The 20767-nt window shown below is 50.4% G+C and overlaps 1 protein-coding gene across 1 annotated transcript; it reads left to right on the top strand.

Moving 5' to 3' along the window:
* The first annotated feature begins 2272 nt into the window (after nt 1–2272).
* PLAC8L1 (PLAC8 like 1) lies at nt 2273–19805 on the top strand. The gene is made up of 4 exons (XM_079772535.1): nt 2273–3034; nt 5954–6090; nt 12575–12711; nt 19447–19805. The coding sequence occupies exons 1-4, from the start codon at nt 2913–2915 to the stop codon at nt 19585–19587; spliced, it is 537 nt and encodes a 178-aa protein (XP_079628661.1). The 5' UTR covers nt 2273–2912; the 3' UTR covers nt 19588–19805.
* Nucleotides 19806–20767: the final 962 nt, after the last annotated feature.

Below are 20767 nucleotides of genomic sequence, written 5' to 3'. Positions count from 1 at the left end.
TATTTCCCAAATTCTTCATTTTAAAGATACATTTTGATCACATCCAGACTTTTCATTATGAAGATACATATTTAAAGTCACTTCCAGAGTTTTTGTTGTAAAGATACTTTTAAGAAACACTTTTAGAACTTTCCATTGCAAAGATACATTTCGAGAATTTCTGGAACTCTCCAGAGATGAGACACATTATTTCTTTTGCAACCAGAAAGCTGTGGAGGGAGGTGTGATCTGAATTGGCACCTTAGGAACGTCCTGCTCCCAGTTTTTGACCAGTTTTAGTTCCCCGCGAAGCCCCTCTGCTGGAGTTATGTTGGCGTTGGAAATGCTCACCTCCTAATGCTGTCATTTCTTTTTCATAAAGAGTTGTCATGCTTGGCTGGCGTGGCTCAGTGGTGAAGCGTTGACCTGTGAACCAGGAGGTCACGGGTTCGATTCCCCATCAGGGCACATCCCCAGTAGGGGGCATGCAGGAGGCAGCCGATCAGTGATTCTCTCTCATCATTGATGTTTCTATCTCTCCCTTTCTCTCTGAAATTAAAAAAAAAAATAATGTTTTTTAAAGTTGTCATTTTTCTATAGAGAAGAGCATTCCTTTTTCATTTTATTTTTAGGTGAAGGAACTGTGTGGCACGTGGATTAGTCACGTCATACAATGGATGCTTGATTAGAAAAGTTGGGCACAAACGAAATGTTAAAATATGGGAATCAGCTTACGTGTACAACTATTGTTCGCTCTTCAAAGCAATCTTATTGTAAATATTTTTGGCAAAGCAAGTAATTACCTCTTAATTTTTGTTATTCTTATAAACTTGAATTTTCATGTGTACCATATTTATTCGACACATTACTGATGTGTATTATGTTTCAAACACTGTGCTAAGCACTTGGAATAGAGGGGAAAGTGAAGACACATGGTGTCCTTCATGTGGGATGCTGTCTTTCAGGTGAGAAGACAGTAAGATTGCCCAGAACCCAGGGAGTGCAGGCAGCTACGAAGCTTTACCTGAAGACCCTTGATTTGGGAGGTATTGTAAAGGTTTTTGTTAGCAACCTGCTCAAGTCAACGCCTTGAAGTTCGGAACCCCACGCAACCGTTCTGCGTGGGTCTGATGACAGGAGTACGTAGCATAGTTGGCAGTTTTCTTCTGTCGTCTTTTTAACACAACATTGAATTATGATTGCAGACTCCTCCCCTCACTGTGCAATTTTGTCTAATTTTTTTGGCCTCCAAAAACATTTTTCGTGTTTGGGGGGTTCACACCTCCATAAGGCATGTCCTAGAGGCGTATTTCAGAGGCTCCTAAGCCCCTGAAGACTCAGAGCAGTGGGGAGGCAATCGCCCGCCCATCCCTGCCCTTGTTCACTGACCCCTGGGGGCTGGGAAGGAAAGCAGCAAGCGGCACCTCTTTCCTGGCATGGTCAAGGGGGTCCATGAGTAGAGATGTCTAGGGGCTCTAAAAAGCCTGAGGCTGCGGGCAACCTGGCATAGCGCAAACCTTAGGAGACCGTCTTTCCTGATGGATTCAAGTACAGAGTCTGGGCTGGACTGTCTGCCCCGGCTCTCAGGTTAGTTGTGGGACTCATCCTGCTGAGTTGGACCAGCAGTCCTGGGACGAAGAGAGGCCCTGCTGCTTCTCAGCTACAGGACATGGCAGGAATCTGTGGCCTCTGAGTCCCCTAAGGGAAGGCCGAGTGACACCGCTAGATTAATGCTTGCTAGAGTTCTCTCTCAGAGCAAAGGGATTTTCCACCAAAGATAAGTGTGTGTGTGTGTGTGTGTGTATCCTATATAAAAACCCTACTATGCAAAACAACTGAACGGAGGAATGATGACTGATTGCTATGAGGCGCACTGACCACCAGGGGGCAGAAGCTCAATGCAGGAGCTGCCTCCTGGTGGTCAGTGCGCTTAGTGAGAAGCCAGGCTCACGGCTGGTGAGCGCAGTGGCGGTGGTGGGAGCCTTCCCCACCTCCACGCAGCGCTAAGGACCCCTCAGGGGATGTCCGCCGAGGGGTCCTGGACTGCGAGAGGGTGCAGGCTGGGCTGAGGTCCCCCCTCCCCCAGTGCATGAATGTCATACACCGGGCCTCTAGTATCCTATATAATAAAAGCCTAATATGCAAATCGACTGAACTGCAGAACAACCAGCATAATGACTGGTCACCGTGACATGCACTGATCACCAGGGGGCAGACGTTCAACACAGGAGCTGCCCCCAGCCCGCAGGCCCCAGGCCAGCCAAGGTGGGTGCCAGTGGCCCCCCCCCCCCCCCCCCCCGATTGCCTTGCAGGTCACCCTGCTGAGGGAGGGAGGTGACTGGAGGCGGCAGCAGGGGGCAGGGCCGGTGAGCGGGCAGTGCAGGCTGGCCAAGGCAGGTGCCAGCGGGGACCCCACAGATCGGCCTTGATCACTGGCCAGGCCTAGGGACCCTATCCATGCACGAATTTCGTGTATCAGGCCTCTAGTATAAGAATATTTATTGATTTCAGAGAGTAAGGGACAGGGAGAGAGAGAGAAACATCAATGATGAGAATCGGCCAACTCCTGCACTCCTACTGGGGATCGAGTGTTCAATCCAGGCATGTGCCCTGACCGGGAATCAAACCGTGACCTCCTGGTTCATGGGTCAGTGCTCAACCACTGAGCCGTGCCAGCCAGGCTGTTTTTTTTTAACTTACACTACATCTTGAGCAGCATCTCCCTTCAGATGAGTAAGACAGACATGCCACAGTTAGGCGTGTGCCTGTCTTTAAAGAATAAGACTTCTGTCCCTTGGTGGCTGTGACCTCAGGTTCCAGAATGTCAAGGCAACATTCCTCAGAAGAGCTGTTCCCCTTGGACTGAACCTGCGTTCGGAACCAGCTTACTGTCAAGGGAAAGGATAGCCCAGTGACCAGTAACACCTGTCACTATGAGTTGGTTTGGAAGTGACTTCTCCATGTTTCCCGAGGATGTGTGCTTACTCAGTGTGCACTCTCCCCTGTCGCTTTCACTCGTGTCATCTGAAGATGAACATTTAATTTCCAACTGGAGGTAGGGGTTCGGCGCTTCCCCTCCTTCTCTTCCCCCCCTTCCCCCAGCTTCTGCTCTTGGGTTTGACTGACCAAATCAATCTCCTACAAGGAGCCAGGGGAAACGCTGGGCTTGGGAAGAAAGAGTTGCTATCATTTCCCATGTGTAGTTCAAACGGGGGCACCTGATTAGTTCCTTCTGGCCTCGCTTGGCTCGAGAAAAGAAGGGCTGGCTTGGGTGAAAGGGTGTCTCTCGATCCTCAAAATGTTGAAGCCTGACCAAGTGGAACTATTTCTGATGACTGCCAGGAATGTCCACCCTCTGAAACCCAGTGGTAGTGGAACATTCTCTGGGACGGTAGAACTAAAAGTGTGCAGGAGGCTGCAATAGCTACTTCAGTTCGATCCCTGTGGCGGCCCCTGAATAATTATTCAATTCTTAAAGGAGCTACCAATGCCTTGTACACAGAAGTGCTCAGTGAAGGGTAGCTATGCTCGTTCTTTCTCTTTTTAATTCTCACCTGAGGATATGTTTTTATTGATTTGTTTAGAAAGAGAGAAAGGGGAAGAGAGAGAGAAACATTGATCGGTTGCCTCCCATACACCCCCTGACTGGGGATTGAACCCGCAACCTAGGTGTGTGCCGTGACCAGGCATTGAACCCATAACCTTCCGGTGCACAGGATGATGCTCAAACCAACCCAGCCGCCCAGCCAGGGCTATGCTTGTTATGTTCATTATGACACGTGAGTTATATGTAACCTTGAACTGAAATGTTTTAGCCAGTGCTTGTTAACCCAAATATCTTAATACAAAATTCACGAAAGAATCCGGGTATAAAGGAAAGAATCTCAATACTGTATTTCTTGAGTTCAAAATTAGGTAAAACACCCCCTAAAAACCAACTTTTATTTTCACGAAGGAAAAGCTGGCCTCTTGGTTATTTGATTTGGAACAGAGAGGGGACAGGCTGCCTCCCCGTAACAAAAGGTGCCGCTCACGTAATGCCTAGTGAGGCAGAGCCAGACACATCTAGTCCAGGGCTGCGGGCTGTAGATGGTTTATTTCAGGGGAAGATGGGATCCAGGGGCTCGGAGGTAAGAAATTCCTCTTCTGAAACTTGGAGGTAATTGGAAGCTCTTGGCATCCGAGGGAAGCGCCACCACCCCGGGCTGGGTGAGGGGTCTGGAAGCTGCAGGCTGCTCTGCACGCTTCATCAGCTCACACCCGAGCCCTGCCTGGCCCGGAGGCTGGAACACAGTGAAGGCCACCTCACAGGTAGCTGGATTTGAGGAGGACGCAAACGTAATGGAAGAGACGCGTGAATTCAATTCGATTCAATTTGACCCAATTCAACAAATATATGCACCCACCTGGTTCAAGGGAGCACGCTGGATTCTGGGGCCACCGGAGAGGCAGCGTGTGCCCCGACCTTGGAGCTTACATGGAACCAGGACATAAGCTAGTGGAAAGGTAGTTATTTTTCAGGGCCGGTTGGAAGCCCGCACACGTTTCTTAGCTTGGGCTGTCATAGTGAAATATCACGGGCTGGGCGGCTTGCAGCACGGAAGTTTATTTTCCCACCATTCTGGAGTCTGGGCGTGCAGGGTCGGGGAGCCCGCAGGGTCGGGTGGTGGCGGGGACTCTTTCTGGCTGCAGCCTTCTCCCTGTGTGCGTACATGGATGGCCTTTTCTGCTCTTCCACGGCCAGCAATCCTATCAGACCAGACCCCACCCCCGCCCCATTTAACCTTCACTGCCCCCGAAAAGCCCTACTGACAAATACAGTCATGTTGGGGGTCAGCTTCAACGTGAATTTGGGGGACACGATTCAGTCCAGAGCAACAGGTGCTCACCCACATTATGACATATTCAAATGTATCCATACCATACGTTATAGCTCTATGTTGTTTTTTTGCTATATAGTAAGTATAATGATTTTTATAATTTTGCTTTTGAAATTATTTGGCTGAGTCATTTATGATTGGCTGCTGCTTCTCAACAGTCCTACATACTTGGGATTTTTTTTTTAAATGAAAGAATTGTAATTTGTTTCCAAATGTAATGAAATAGTTGTGAATTCTGAATTTGACAATGAGTGCTAGTGACACAATGCCAGGTTTTTGTGTTTAATGGAGCATTAGCTGATTTCTGTTTTGCAGTTTTTCTGCTCTGGAGCCAGTACTTGTTCCCAGGTCTCACTTTTGTAGGCTCCTGAAAAGCTTGGTAGGCCCCTCCGCATCGCCGGTACTGCCGAATGGCTAGTGAAAGGGCCCTGCTTTCCACATCTAGTTAGGCAGCTTCCAACCCTGGCCTCCCAGCCACAGCACAGCCAGCTGTCTGCCCGCTGGTGCCTCACTGGCTACGTCCCAAGCATCCTCTTCCCTTCCAGCCTGCCTCCTGTTCCAGGCAGTGGCATGCTGGGATCTGAGCTGAGGCCTCTTACTTCCAAGTTTGTGAATTGACTATTAGGAAGCACTGAGAAACCCTGAGGAAGTAGACTGGATCAGTGGTCGGCAAACTCATTAGTCAACAGAGCCAAATATCAACAGTACGATTGAAATTTCTTTTGAGAGCCGGAAACCGACTTCTGCGCATGGGCCACGAAGTTTCAATTGCACTGTACATGCATGCCCACATGTGGTATTTTGTGGAAGAGCCACATTCAAGGGGCCAAAGAGCCGCATGTGGCTCACGAGCCGCAGTTTGCCGACCACTGGACTGGATGATGAGTTTGAGGGACAGGACCTGGAATAATAATGCCATTAATAGCGGTGGGGCAAAAGGTCCGAGAAGGAGGAGGAGGGAGGGCGATGGTGAGGTCGGCTTGGGCTTGGCATCCCTGGGCCCGTGTCCCCTCTTTGTGGCTCTGTCTTGGCTTAATGGTCATCCTTCGGAGCCGTGTTTGTATCCTAATTAATCGCCATCCTTGACTCGCCAGGAGCCACGCGCCAGCCCAGGCTGTGGTGAAGCAGCCCGTGCGGGGAGCCAGAGGCAGGACCGCGGTCACCACCGTTGTCCAGACTGGCGGGGACTGGAGCACCGGCCTCTTCAGTGTCTGCAGAGACAGGAGGATCTGTACGTTTTCCTCCTCATTTAAGTTCTCCTTTACAATTTTCTTTCCCAGGACATCCGTGGGTGGAAAAGCAACATCAGGGGCAAGGACAGAAACTAAATGGTTTAGAATAACTGGACTAATCCTCTAGTGACTCAAATGTACTTCTTGGCAGGAAAAACCTTGCCTTTCAGAGATGTGGATGCTTTCATAGGCTAAGTGGTGACTTAACGGTTTTTTTTTAAAGGGCAAAGCACACTGTTGGCAAAGACTCACGAAATGGGCTCCCTCATCTGTGGGAGTGTAAATTGGTACAACCTTTCCAGTGGATGGTTTAGTAATACATGTAAAAAGAACCTCAAGCGATGCATAGCTTTTGACCCAGTAATTACATTTTTCAGGCATTTAGTCTAAGGAAATAAATCATGTGCAGAGATTTCGCAGCGGCATGAAACTTTGCAGCATTGGTTATTATAGCAACAATCTGGACAACTGAATGTTCAGTGAGGGCGTCACACGATGAGTTATTATACAGCCATGAGAAGTCATGATGTAGAATAACATCTAATGGGATGGAAAGATGTTTGGGATCTATTTTTAAGTTAAAGAAGCAGATTGCAAAACTATGCACCTTCGACACCATTTTGGGGGCGGGGGGAACACTAAAGAAAGCTATCTGGAAGGATTCAAATACAAATGTTTACAGCCAGTGGCTCCAGACGGTAGGCCAGTGAATAATTTTTATTTTATTTTTGTTTCTCTCTCTCCGGTATTTCTATGAGGAATGGGCCGTACTCTTATAAGAGGAAACATTACAAAAGGAGCCGCCTTGATTAAAATCTTTGCAGACAGCGGTTCACAAGGACCAACAACACTGTCCTCCAGGGGGACTGAGGTCCAAAGCTCAGGGACTCTATTTTCACCTCAGGACATGCTGACCCTCCTCGGGTGTCTTCCAGGGCCCGATGCTCTTGCCCTAGGGAGCAATTCGACCACTGAATTTTTCTTGGAGCGTGTGTGTGTGTGTGTGTGTGTGTGTGTGTGCGTGCGTGTGTGTGTGTGTGTGTGTGTGTGTTTGGGGCTTCCAGACGACACCCCTGCACACGCTGATGTCAGACCCCTTGCCTCCTAACTCTCCAGTGAGAGAATACTTTCTCTGGTTCTACGATGCCCCATCTGTGGCATTTTGTTCTGGCAGCCGTGGGAAACGAAGACACAAGCAAATGCCAGGTTTCACTAGATGGCAATGGGATAGCTCACAGAATAAAAAATCAAGCGAAAACGCGGCTCAGAAGGGACAGATGCATTGACAGGAGCTAGCGGAAAGTGTGGTGCATCCTTTCGTTTTCCTGTGTGAGACTCAATGTCTCAGCAGACGGAGCCCAGTTTGTCTAGCTTAGGCCACGGGCTGCCACTTGCCAGGCCAGGGCACTTTGAGTGACAGTTCTATCAATATTGCCCACAATAGCAAGGGATAATTTCCCATTTTTTTTCTACTGGGGTGCTGTTACCAGGAAAATCCCAACAAATCCTATATAATAAAAGGGTAATATGCAAATTGACCCTAATGGCAGCAAGCCTGTCCAGGGGGCAGAAGCTCAATGCAGGAGCTGCCCCCTGGTGGTCAGTGCGCTCCCACAGGGGGAGCTCTGCTCAGCCACAAGCAGGGCTCACGGCTGTGAGCGCAGCGCTCAGGATGCACCGAGGTTAGCAGGCAGGTGCTCTGTGCCCTTTGAAGTTGTGGGTGCTGAAAGCTCAGATGTGGAAATGAAGCCGAGTGCAATAAGTGGCTGCTCCATGGCATCGTGGGTAAACGGCGAGGCATCCCAGCCTCGGAATGCTTGTGATGTGGCCCCAGAGAAGGCTTATGTGGATGGTGCAATCCACATTGATTTGTAGTTCAGACAATATTGACAGAGTTCCTACCTGTGTACAGACATGTGATAGGTGTTACAGACTTAATCGTGAATGAGACTGAGACAGTTTCTTAGAGGAGGTAGACAATAAGCAGATACATCAATAAACAAAACAATTGCGCTTGTGGTAAGGGCAATGAAGGGAATAAGCAGGGCGCTATGAGAGGAGAGTACAGGGGTGAAGGACGGCCTCTCCGAGGACCTGACTTAAGCTGCGCCCTGAAAGATGGTAAAGGGTCAGCCCTCAGCCCTCCCTGTGGAGGGCACCTCGAGCCCCAGGCGGGAAAGAGTTTGGTGTCGACCAGGAGCCGTCAGCTGCCCAAGGTGGGCAGAAGGAAGAGGACCAGGGTTCTCTTTGGTTTTCTAGAAGGAAGATGAAAAGGCATGACTGGGATTCATGTCCCCAGACTGTATCTTGGGTAAACTGTCCACTCTCTGAAAGCAGGGACCTCCGTCGTTTCGCTCACTGCTTGGATGCCCGGCAGGGCGCTCGGCCCATGGGAGGTACGTCTCCCGCATGACGTTTAGCCTGTGTGCTCACTTGCCTCTTGCGCTCTCACACGCCATTGAAAGAACATAGGCCTCAGAGTTAGAAAGAACGGGGTCAGCTGGTTTGTCTCAGTCCCGTGCGCAGCGTGCGAGGCAGGGCCCGGCAGCCTCGGCTCAGAACGTGTCCAGGGAGCAGGGCTTCCCCCCTTTGCACCCAGCTCAGTGCTTACAGAAATGCTTTTGAGTAGGGAACCGCGTGGATGATGCAGACTTCAGAAGCACCTACCCCTTTGGTATGTGAAAAGCAGCTACTCCAGCGTTGCCCTGTCTCTACCCAGTTCTCCTCTGAGCCCAGACAGAGTCTGTCTGCTTGTAAAGGTATGCAAACATTCAAATGGAAATAGGTTAATTTTTTATTATAAAAGTATCTTATAATCATCGTAAAAAAGAAAAATACCAACGACTATACGAGAAAGAAGCAGTCACCTGTACTCTCTGTGCCAGAGAGCACCATGCCTACTGTTTTGGTATCTACCCTTCCAGATTTTTTTTGCTGTATGTGTGTGTATACAAGTCACACACACACACACAGTAGAATTGTAAACACACTGTTCGGCACATTTGTTTTCACAATGTACCTCTAGGTGATCAGACCCTATCAGCACCTCTGGAGTTAATCACTTAGATTGCTGCATAGATTCCATGGTATGAATGTAGCATAATTTATCCAAAAATTCCCACTGTGGACCTACCTGTGTTTTCCAGACGTCTTGCTAAGCAAACCAATGCTCTGTGACTCTCCTCATACTGCTGTCATGTTGCGTGTGCGTGCCTTATCTGTGGGCTAACTGTTGTCAACTGTACACTCACATGTGCCATTCTGAATCGTGCCGGATGCTGCCAAGTGGCTCTCCACTTGGAAGGCGTGCTAATTTACACTCCCACCCGCAATGCATGCGTGTGCCCCTTCCTACTGGGAGTGACTCACCGTCAGGTGGTTCTTCCTTTGGGTAACAACGGTGTGCAACGTGCCTCGCTGCAGTTCCCGCCCACCTCTCCGCCGCCGCTCTCTGGGCCCCACCCTCTGGTTTGTGTGGGCTTGTGATCTGGGCTCCCCTAGGAACTGGAGCGATGAATAAGGAACCACATCCCATGCATGGGTGGGGGGAGGGGGGGAGCCCATCTCAGAGGACAGGCCAGGAACATTTAGGCAGTGGGCGCTTACGCAACCACCAGGCCTGTGAGTGGAAGAGAAGAGGCGGGGTTTCTGGCTCACATCCCTTGTGAGTCTAAGCATCTTCTCTCTTTAAACAAAGTGTACGTGGTATTACGCTGTAAGTAGCATATTACGCAATTGTGTTTTGTTTTGTTTTTAACTCAAAATAGGTCCTAGAGATTTAACTCTGTTGGTACTTAATTGATCTTTCATTGCATTCTTAATTATGGTATGATTTCTACCACCATGGTTTGGTTACACTTCCATCTATTCATGTACATTTGAGTTGTTTTAACTTGTAATGCTGCAGTGGACATCCTTGTAGCTGCCTCTGTGAGCACGTGAACGCATTATTCCCGGGTAGTGCTGGTAAGTGGAATTGCTGGGTCCCAGAGGAGTTAAAGTTTCCTGGGTTCAGCCAGGCTGCCTTCCAGAGTGGCTGGTCCAGTTCCCACTTTCATCACTGCATGGAGCACCTGCAGGGTGTCCCAAACATGTGTACACACTTTGAATAATTGTGTTTATAAAAATACATTTCGTTTTCAAAATGTAATAGAATCTACAGACATTGTGTATACATTTTTTGGGAACACCCTGTATTTTGCCATGGTTTCCCACAACATTTGGTATTAAAAAACTTAGAAACATTTGCCATTCTTATGGGTAATAAATATTCCAGACTAATGCAAGGCTGAATTCAGTTTGTTTTCAGCCATGTGATGCCTACAGTATGTGATGTTGCGATTATCTTAAGACTTCTGAATGAATGAAATAGATGTTCCTCAAAGATAGGCTGCTCCTTGTCATCTCCCCACCAACACCCCAGTCCTCACGTTCCTGTGTACCTGCTACCTCACCCCTGTGAGACACTGAAGAAGTCCAGAGTCCTGGAGCATCCCTGGAAGGTTCTGGGATAAAGCAGCATTCCTAGCTTTTTGCTTCTTGGTCACTGAATTTGGGAGTGGGACTTTGCACTCCTTGCTGTTGGGATGGGGTCGGGGTAGGGGAGGGAGGGACAGGTAGGCTGGGAAGGGCCTTTGACAGGAAGTTCTAGTGCACTAGTGACATGGTATCTGAGCATCAAAAGGCTGTGATCACTACCATTTCACACTCATTAGAATGGCTAAAATAAAAGACTGACAATAGCAAATGTTGGTGAGGAAGCAGAACAACGAATTCTCATACATTGTGGGTGGGAGTGTTAAATGGCACAAATACTTGGGAGAACTCTTTGCATTTGTTAGTTTCTTGTAGAAGTTAAACATAAATCTACCCCATGATCCAAGCAATTCTACTTCCAGGAACCCACCCAAGTGGAATGCCCACTAAATATTTGTATATGCATGTTAATAGTACTTATTCATTATAGCAAAAATTGGAATAATTAATGGGAGAATGGATAAATAACTTGTAGAATATTTATATGTTGGAATACTATATAATAATAAAAGCATAATATGCTAATTAGACTGGACATCCTTCTGGACGTCCTTCCTTCCGGACAAAGCCGCAGGGTGGCGGGGGGAGGGCGGGTGGTGGATGAGAAGGGCTGCAGAGGCTGGGGCCAAGGCCCTTGCATGAATTTCGTGCATCAGGCCTCTGGTTCAACAATAAAAAGAATAAACTACAGATTCACGTAACAACACAGATGAATCTCAAGAAACAAGATGTTGAAGAAAAGAAGTCAATTATAAAAGTATACACCATTCCACTTACATGAAGTCCAAGAAGAGGTGAAAGTTATCTATGGGAAGAGAAATCAGAATAGTGGTTGCCTCTGGAGTTGGGGGGGCGGGGAGATGGGATTGTCTGGGAAGAGGCAAGAAGGAACTCCAGGCTGAGGGCACGTTCTACAAGTTCAGTTACTTGGTTGAATATGATTGTTAAACTCATCTAACTGAATGTTTATGATCTGTGCACATTCTTGTATATAAGTTATGCCTCAATAACGTATTTGTTGAAAACATTTTAAAGGTTATGTTTAGCTTTCTGTTTCATAGTCCTAATTACTTGTATTCATCAAGGTTGTCATCTTTCCTGATGTGAGATGACATCACATCTTTACTGTACCTCAGGGATTCTTAACCTGAGGCCTATTGGTAGTTTTCAATGGATCCTGAACCCCGTGGAATTGAATGCACAATTATGCATGTCAGTGTGCAGGTATTTTTCTTTTCCCTTGAGGAGCGAGTTCATATTCTCAAAAGGGTCTGTGACCCAAACCTATTTAAGACAGAACCTCTGTGTTAGGTGGTTCATGCAGAACGTGTAAGAGACAGTATCAGTCATTAAAGATGAATGAATAAATGACAAAACTGTTCCCAGTTGTCGTTCAAAGAACCACGCTTCTATTAGTTTACTGATTAAAACTGGCAGATGTCAGTGGCCCCACTAAACTAGCAACCTCCTGACCTGAGAAATAGAATGAAGTCTTGATAAGGAGCCGGCAGGATAAATGGACCGGTGATGAGTTTCCACCTCCATTTATAGACAATGATGCCTGCTATTCAAAAGCATCATACACTGTGTCTATTTTAAATATTGAAATCAGGTAGATAAACATAATAGAGGTGACAGTTGTGATTCAACTGGAAAACATTATTTAATGCTTTCTCTTGACAGGAAAAAACAATTACCGTAGTGACCGCTAACAGAGCTGTATCAGGTTCAGCTTTGTCAGTGTTTAACAAAAGGGGACAGTTTTGACAGGCCTCAGTTATGGCGATTTTCATACACCGAGTTTTGAGAATTGGCTGTTCCTCCTCCTGATTGCAGGGAGAAGGTGCCGCATTAAGTTGATGGCACAGGGTAGTAAATGCTCTCTGAGGTGGAAACTCTCTCTGATCACATCTGAACACGGCCTTTCTTTTGTGTGGTTATTGACAGGTTTCTGTGGTCTGTTTTGTCCCATGTGTCTTGAGTGTGACATCGCCAGGCATTACGGAGAGTGCTTTTGTTGGCCGTTGTTACCTGGGTCCACCTTTGCACTGAGAGTTGGCACCAGAGAGAGACATAAAATATGGGTAAGTGTGTTTGAATGTATGTGCGAGCCTGGGTCTGTGTGGGAACCTGGATGCCTTTCCAACCCGTGCAGGGTATGTCCAAGGGGGACTTACTCTAATGCAGATTACTGATCAGTGGGCCAGTCCTGTTCCCCTCATTGCATCAGGGGAAGACTGCACGTAGAATTGCATCAGATTTGGTAGATAGATTAGGGCTGGTCTGACTTAAAATGTAGTCTGTGTGGCATATGCAGAATTCCCTTCCAGCGCAGTTGAGACTGAGTTACAGTGCGGGAGTGAGGACAGACAGCATACAGATTAAGGTGTGGATAGTTAAAAAAAGAGCGTCTCTTTATATGTTCATATGAAATTGTCTCTAAGAGATATTTTTAAGTGAAAAAGAGAGCACAGCATAGCAGTTTGCAACTATTTACATAAAATACTACATATGTATATACCGTGTAGACAGTATTCATTTGGGAGTGTAGGTAACAAACTCCAACACTGCTTGCCCTAGACAGGTAACTGAGTGTCTGGGGATACCTGTAGGAGGGGATTTACTTTTTACTTCCTACCCCTTCTTACTGTGGGAAGTTTGGACCATGTGGACTTATTACCCATCTCAAAGAAATAAATAAAATAATTATAAATGTTAAGTCCTAAGAGGAAGAAAAAGGATGCTGGCAGAGAAAGCAGTGGTTTCAAATATGAAGCCTGTATCGAAGCCCAAAGAGCAGGTGTTTGAATTGCAAGGACTGATTAGCAGTGAGCAGTTTGGGACTTGGGTAAGCCAGTGGAGCTGGGTCCCTGTGTGCTGCCTGGGGGCTTCGGTGGACCTTGGAAGCTGTGCGTGGGATGGGCCACCAGGTAGGATTGTAGAGGCCCTGGGTGATGACTGAGCCTGTGTGGTTGTACCAGGTAGCGCTGTAAGGTCCCTGGGTGATGACTGAGCCTGTGTGGTTACACCAGGTTGTGCTGTAGAGGCCCTGGGTGATGACTGAGCCTGTGTGGTTGCACCAGGTAGTACTATAGAGGCCCTGGGTGATGACTGAGCCTGTGTGGTTGCACCAGGTAGTACTATAGAGGCCCTGGGTGATGACTGAGCCTGTGTGGTTGCACCAGGTAGTACTATAGAGGCCCTGGGTGATGACTGAGCCTATGTGGTTGCACCAGGTAGTACTATAGAGGCCCTGGGTGATGACTGAGCCTGTGTGGTTGCACCAGGTAGTGCTGTAGAGGCCCTGGGTGATGACTGAGCCTGTGTGGTTGCACCAGGTAGTACTATAGAGGCCCTGGGTGATGACTGAGCCTGTGTGGTTGCACCAGGTAGTGCTGTAGAGGCCCTGGGTGATGACTGAGCCTGTGTGGTTGCACCAGGTAGCGCTGTAAGGTCCCTGGGTGATGACTGAGCCTGTGTGGTTGCACCAGGTAGTACTATAGAGGCCCTGGGTGATGACTGAGCCTGTGTGGTTGCACCAGGTAGTACTATAGAGGCCCTGGGTGATGACTGAGCCTATGTGGTTGCACCAGGTAGTACTATAGAGGCCCTGGGTGATGACTGAGCCTGTGTGGTTGCACCAGGTAGTACTATAGAGGCCCTGGGTGATGACTGAGCCTGTGTGGTTGCACCAGGTAGTACTATAGAGGCCCTGGGTGATGACTGAGCCTATGTGGTTGCACCAGGTAGTACTATAGAGGCCCTGGGTGATGACTGAGCCTGTGTGGTTGCACCAGGTAGTGCTGTAGAGGCCCTGGGTGATGACTGAGCCTGTGTGGTTGCACCAGGTAGCGCTGTAAGGTCCCTGGGTGATGACTGAGCCTGTGTGGTTGCACCAGGTAGTGCTGTAAGGTCCCTGGGTGATGACTGAGCCTGTGTGGTTGCACCAGGTAGTGCTATAGAGGCCCTGGGTGATGACTGAGCCTGTGTGGTTGCACCAGGTAGTACTATAGAGGCCCTGGGTGATGACTGAGCCTATGTGGTTGCACCAGGTAGTACTATAGAGGCCCTGGGTGATGACTGAGCCTGTGTGGTTGCACCAGGTAGTACTATAGAGGCCCTGGGTGATGACTGAGCCTGTGTGGTTGCACCAGGTAGTACTATAGAGGCCCTGGGTGATGACTGAGCCTATGTGGTTGCACCAGGTAGTACTATAGAGGCCCTGGGTGATGACTGAGCCTGTGTGGTTGCACCAGGTAGTGCTGTAGAGGCCCTGGGTGATGACTGAGCCTGTGTGGTTGCACCAGGTAGCGCTGTAAGGTCCCTGGGTGATGACTGAGCCTGTGTGGTTGCACCAGGTAGTACTATAGAGGCCCTGGGTGATGACTGAGCCTGTGTGGTTGCACCAGGTAGTGCTGTAGAGGCCCTGGGTGATGACTGAGCCTGTGTGGTTGCACCAGGTAGCGCTGTAAGGTCCCTGGGTGATGACTGAGCCTGTGTGGTTGCACCAGGTAGTACTATAGAGGCCCTGGGTGATGACTGAGCCTGTGTGGTTGCACCAGGTAGTACTATAGAGGCCCTGGGTGATGACTGAGCCTATGTGGTTGCACCAGGTAGTACTATAGAGGCCCTGGGTGATGACTGAGCCTGTGTGGTTGCACCAGGTAGTACTATAGAGGCCCTGGGTGATGACTGAGCCTGTGTGGTTGCACCAGGTAGTACTATAGAGGCCCTGGGTGATGACTGAGCCTATGTGGTTGCACCAGGTAGTACTATAGAGGCCCTGGGTGATGACTGAGCCTGTGTGGTTGCACCAGGTAGTACTATAGAGGCCCTGGGTGATGACTGAGCCTGTGTGGTTGCACCAGGTAGTGCTGTAGAGGCCCTGGGTGATGACTGAGCCTGTGTGGTTGCACCAGGTAGCGCTGTAAGGTCCCTGGGTGATGACTGAGCCTGTGTGGTTGCACCAGGTAGTACTATAGAGGCCCTGGGTGATGACTGAGCCTGTGTGGTTGCACCAGGTAGTGCTGTAGAGGCCCTGGGTGATGACTGAGCCTGTGTGGTTGCACCAGGTAGCGCTGTAAGGTCCCTGGGTGATGACTGAGCCTGTGTGGTTGCACCAGGTAGTACTATAGAGGCCCTGGGTGATGACTGAGCCTGTGTGGTTGCACCAGGTAGTGCTGTAGAGGCCCTGGGTGATGACTGAGCCTGTGTGATTGCACCAGGTAGCGCTGTAAGGTCCCTGGGTGATGACTGAGCCTGTGTGGTTGCACCAGGTAGTACTATAGAGGCCCTGGGTGATGACTGAGCCTGTGTGGTTGCACCAGGTAGTGCTATAGAGGCCCTCGGTGATGACTGAGCCTGTGTGGTTGCACCAGGTAGTGCTGTAAGGTCCCTGGGTGATGACTGAGCCTGTGTGGTTGCACCAGGTAGTGCTATAGAGGCCCTGGGTGATGACTGAGCCTGTGTGGTTGCACCAGGTAGTACTATAGAGGCCCTGGGTGATGACTGAGCCTATGTGGTTGCACCAGGTAGTACTATAGAGGCCCTGGGTGATGACTGAGCCTGTGTGGTTGCACCAGGTAGTGCTGTAGAGGCCCTGGGTGATGACTGAGCCTGTGTGGTTGCACCAGGTAGTACTATAGAGGCCCTGGGTGATGACTGAGCCTATGTGGTTGCACCAGGTAGTACTATAGAGGCCCTGGGTGATGACTGAGCCTGTGTGGTTGCACCAGGTAGTGCTGTAGAGGCCCTGGGTGATGACTGAGCCTGTGTGGTTGCACCAGGTAGCGCTGTAAGGTCCCTGGGTGATGACTGAGCCTGTGTGGTTGCACCAGGTAGTGCTGTAAGGTCCCTGGGTGATGACTGAGCCTGTGTGGTTGCACCAGGTAGTGCTATAGAGGCCCTGGGTGATGACTGAGCCTGTGTGGTTGCACCAGGTAGTACTATAGAGGCCCTGGGTGATGACTGAGCCTATGTGGTTGCACCAGGTAGTACTATAGAGGCCCTGGGTGATGACTGAGCCTGTGTGGTTGCACCAGGTAGTACTATAGAGGCCCTGGGTGATGACTGAGCCTGTGTGGTTGCACCAGGTAGTACTATAGAGGCCCTGGGTGATGACTGAGCCTATGTGGTTGCACCAGGTAGTACTATAGAGGCCCTGGGTGATGACTGAGCCTGTGTGGTTGCACCAGGTAGTGCTGTAGAGGCCCTGGGTGATGACTGAGCCTGTGTGGTTGCACCAGGTAGCGCTGTAAGGTCCCTGGGTGATGACTGAGCCTGTGTGGTTGCACCAGGTAGTACTATAGAGGCCCTGGGTGATGACTGAGCCTGTGTGGTTGCACCAGGTAGTGCTGTAGAGGCCCTGGGTGATGACTGAGCCTGTGTGGTTGCACCAGGTAGCGCTGTAAGGTCCCTGGGTGATGACTGAGCCTGTGTGGTTGCACCAGGTAGTACTATAGAGGCCCTGGGTGATGACTGAGCCTGTGTGGTTGCACCAGGTAGTACTATAGAGGCCCTGGGTGATGACTGAGCCTATGTGGTTGCACCAGGTAGTACTATAGAGGCCCTGGGTGATGACTGAGCCTGTGTGGTTGCACCAGGTAGTACTATAGAGGCCCTGGGTGATGACTGAGCCTGTGTGGTTGCACCAGGTAGTACTATAGAGGCCCTGGGTGATGACTGAGCCTATGTGGTTGCACCAGGTAGTACTATAGAGGCCCTGGGTGATGACTGAGCCTGTGTGGTTGCACCAGGTAGTACTATAGAGGCCCTGGGTGATGACTGAGCCTGTGTGGTTGCACCAGGTAGTGCTGTAGAGGCCCTGGGTGATGACTGAGCCTGTGTGGTTGCACCAGGTAGCGCTGTAAGGTCCCTGGGTGATGACTGAGCCTGTGTGGTTGCACCAGGTAGTACTATAGAGGCCCTGGGTGATGACTGAGCCTGTGTGGTTGCACCAGGTAGTGCTGTAGAGGCCCTGGGTGATGACTGAGCCTGTGTGGTTGCACCAGGTAGCGCTGTAAGGTCCCTGGGTGATGACTGAGCCTGTGTGGTTGCACCAGGTAGTACTATAGAGGCCCTGGGTGATGACTGAGCCTGTGTGGTTGCACCAGGTAGTGCTGTAGAGGCCCTGGGTGATGACTGAGCCTGTGTGATTGCACCAGGTAGCGCTGTAAGGTCCCTGGGTGATGACTGAGCCTGTGTGGTTGCACCAGGTAGTACTATAGAGGCCCTGGGTGATGACTGAGCCTGTGTGGTTGCACCAGGTAGTGCTATAGAGGCCCTCGGTGATGACTGAGCCTGTGTGGTTGCACCAGGTAGTGCTGTAAGGTCCCTGGGTGATGACTGAGCCTGTGTGGTTGCACCAGGTAGTGCTATAGAGGCCCTGGGTGATGACTGAGCCTGTGTGGTTGCACCAGGTAGTACTATAGAGGCCCTGGGTGATGACTGAGCCTATGTGGTTGCACCAGGTAGTACTATAGAGGCCCTGGGTGATGACTGAGCCTGTGTGGTTGCACCAGGTAGCGCTGTAGAGGCCCTGGGTGATGACTGAGCCTGTGTGGTTGCACCAGGTAGCGCTGTAGAGGCCCTGGGTGATGACTGAGCCTGTGTGCTTGCACCAGGTAGTGCTGTAGAGGCCCTGGGTGATGACTGAGCCTGTGTGGTTGCACCAGGTAGTGCTGTAGACGCCCTGGGTGATGACTGAGCCTGTGTGGTTGCACCAGGTAGCGCTGTAGAGGCCCTGGGTGATGACTGAGCCTGTGTGGTTGCACCAGGTAGTGATGTAAGGTCCCTGGGTGATGACTGAGCCTGTGTGGTTGCACCAGGTAGCGCTGTAAGGTCCCTGGGTGATGACTGAGCCTGTGTGGTTGCACCAGGTAGTACTATAGAGGCCCTGGGTGATGACTGAGCCTATGTGGTTGCACCAGGTAGTACTATAGAGGCCCTGGGTGATGACTGAGCCTGTGTGGTTGCACCAGGTAGCGCTGTAGAGGCCCTGGGTGATGACTGAGCCTGTGTGGTTGCACCAGGTAGCGCTGTAGAGGCCCTGGGTGATGACTGAGCCTGTGTGCTTGCACCAGGTAGTGCTGTAGAGGCCCTGGGTGATGACTGAGCCTGTGTGGTTGCACCAGGTAGTGCTGTAGACGCCCTGGGTGATGACTGAGCCTGTGTGGTTGCACCAGGTAGCGCTGTAGAGGCCCTGGGTGATGACTGAGCCTGTGTGGTTGCACCAGGTAGTGATGTAAGGTCCCTGGGTGATGACTGAGCCTGTGTGGTTGCACCAGGTAGCGCTGTAAGGTCCCTGGGTGATGACTGAGCCTGTGTGGTTGCACCAGGTAGTACTATAGAGGCCCTGGGTGATGACTGAGCCTATGTGGTTGCACCAGGTAGTACTATAGAGGCCCTGGGTGATGACTGAGCCTGTGTGGTTGCACCAGGTAGCGCTGTAGAGGCCCTGGGTGATGACTGAGCCTGTGTGGTTGCACCAGGTAGCGCTGTAGAGGCCCTGGGTGATGACTGAGCCTGTGTGCTTGCACCAGGTAGTGCTGTAGAGGCCCTGGGTGATGACTGAGCCTGTGTGGTTGCACCAGGTAGTGCTGTAGACGCCCTGGGTGATGACTGAGCCTGTGTGGTTGCACCAGGTAGCGCTGTAGAGGCCCTGGGTGATGACTGAGCCTGTGTGGTTGCACCAGGTAGTGATGTAAGGTCCCTGGGTGATGACTGAGCCTGTGTGGTTGCACCAGGTAGCGCTGTAAGGTCCCTGGGTGATGACTGAGCCTGTGTGGTTGCACTAGAACAGACACCAGGTCTCCCCGCAGGGCACGCTGTGTGAGGACTGGCTGGCCGTGCACTGCTGTTGGCCTTTGTCCATCTGTCAGCTGGCCCGGGAGCTCAAGATGAGGACCTCCCATCTCTATGAAATCTCAGCGGCCCCTTCAACGAAGGACACCTTTGTTTGACAAAGAAAGCAAGACACTCCTCCTCACTCCCCCTTGCCCTCCTCTCCAAACCCTCTTAGTAGAGAGATCATTCTTCTTGTTACGTTTTCACGGAAATAGATGAAAATAAACGATTCCCCCTCCCCAGCTGTCTTTACTGCTGCTCCTTCTTTCCGCATCCCCCCAGTGAAGACTGTTTGTCTGGACTTGCTGTGCCTGGAGTTTTGGAAGGCTGCATTTTTCACCATCTTCCTACTGCCCTTCTTTCCCGAGGATGTCTGGGAAGCGGGGAGAATTGCTATAGGCTTTCTTATGCCAAGCCCCCTTTCCCAAAGCACCAGTGCTGGGGCAGGAGGTGGTTAATTTTTGTTAGCACCTGGGCTGGGCACACAGTGTCATGGAAATACAGAAGCATTATCCCGACTCCTTCGGTCCGACTGCATTGTGGGGAAGCCTCCGGTTGTGGCTCATCCTGAACACCTCCCTGGAACTGGCAGGTCTTCAGCCCCAGGTGCACCCCTGGTTAGGCAACTGTTCTGGGTTGAGTTGAATTGTGTATCTTCCCCAAAGATACATTGACGTCAACTCCTAGTATCTGTGAATGGGACCTTATTTGGAAATAGGTAGGGTCTAGTAGATATAGTTAAGATGAGGTCATTAGGGTGGACCCTAATCCAATGTGATGCTGTCCTTACGAGAGGAGAAGAGAGACTTAGAGGCAGAGGGAATGCAGCCAGGACCCTGGGGCAGAGACTAGAGTGATGTAAGCTCTGCCTGGAGCTACCAGAAGCTGGAAGAGGCGGGGCTTCGGAGAGAACTCGCCCTGCCAACCTCTTGACTTTGGACTTCTGGCCCCAGACCCGGGAGAGAGTGTCTGCATTGTGGTACACGTTGCAGCAGCCCAGGAAGCTAATGCACCTGCCCTCTACCGTGAATATAGTGCTCTTGCTTTTGTTAGGCGGCTGCACAGAACCGTGCTGGGGAGCCTGGCTTCGGAGGCCTGAACTGGCTGCTTCCTATCCTAAGTGTGTCCCTGGAGGCAAATTTGCTCATCTCTTTGTGCCTCAGTTTCCTCATCGGTAAAGTGATGGTTCTAACCTCAGAGGCTAGGAGGGTCCTAAGAGTTAAGACTCAGCCCAGAGCCTGGCAAGCAGCAAGGACTCAGGGCGCGAGCTGATTCACGGCTGCTCCCTGTATTCCT

The sequence above is a fragment of the Cnephaeus nilssonii genome (genome assembly GCF_951640355.1).
Source record: "Cnephaeus nilssonii genome assembly, chromosome: 5".
Taxonomy (NCBI): domain Eukaryota; kingdom Metazoa; phylum Chordata; class Mammalia; order Chiroptera; family Vespertilionidae; genus Cnephaeus; species Cnephaeus nilssonii.
The sequence above is the reverse complement of the archived record's forward strand: the minus strand, read 5'-3'. Positions and strand labels throughout refer to the sequence as shown.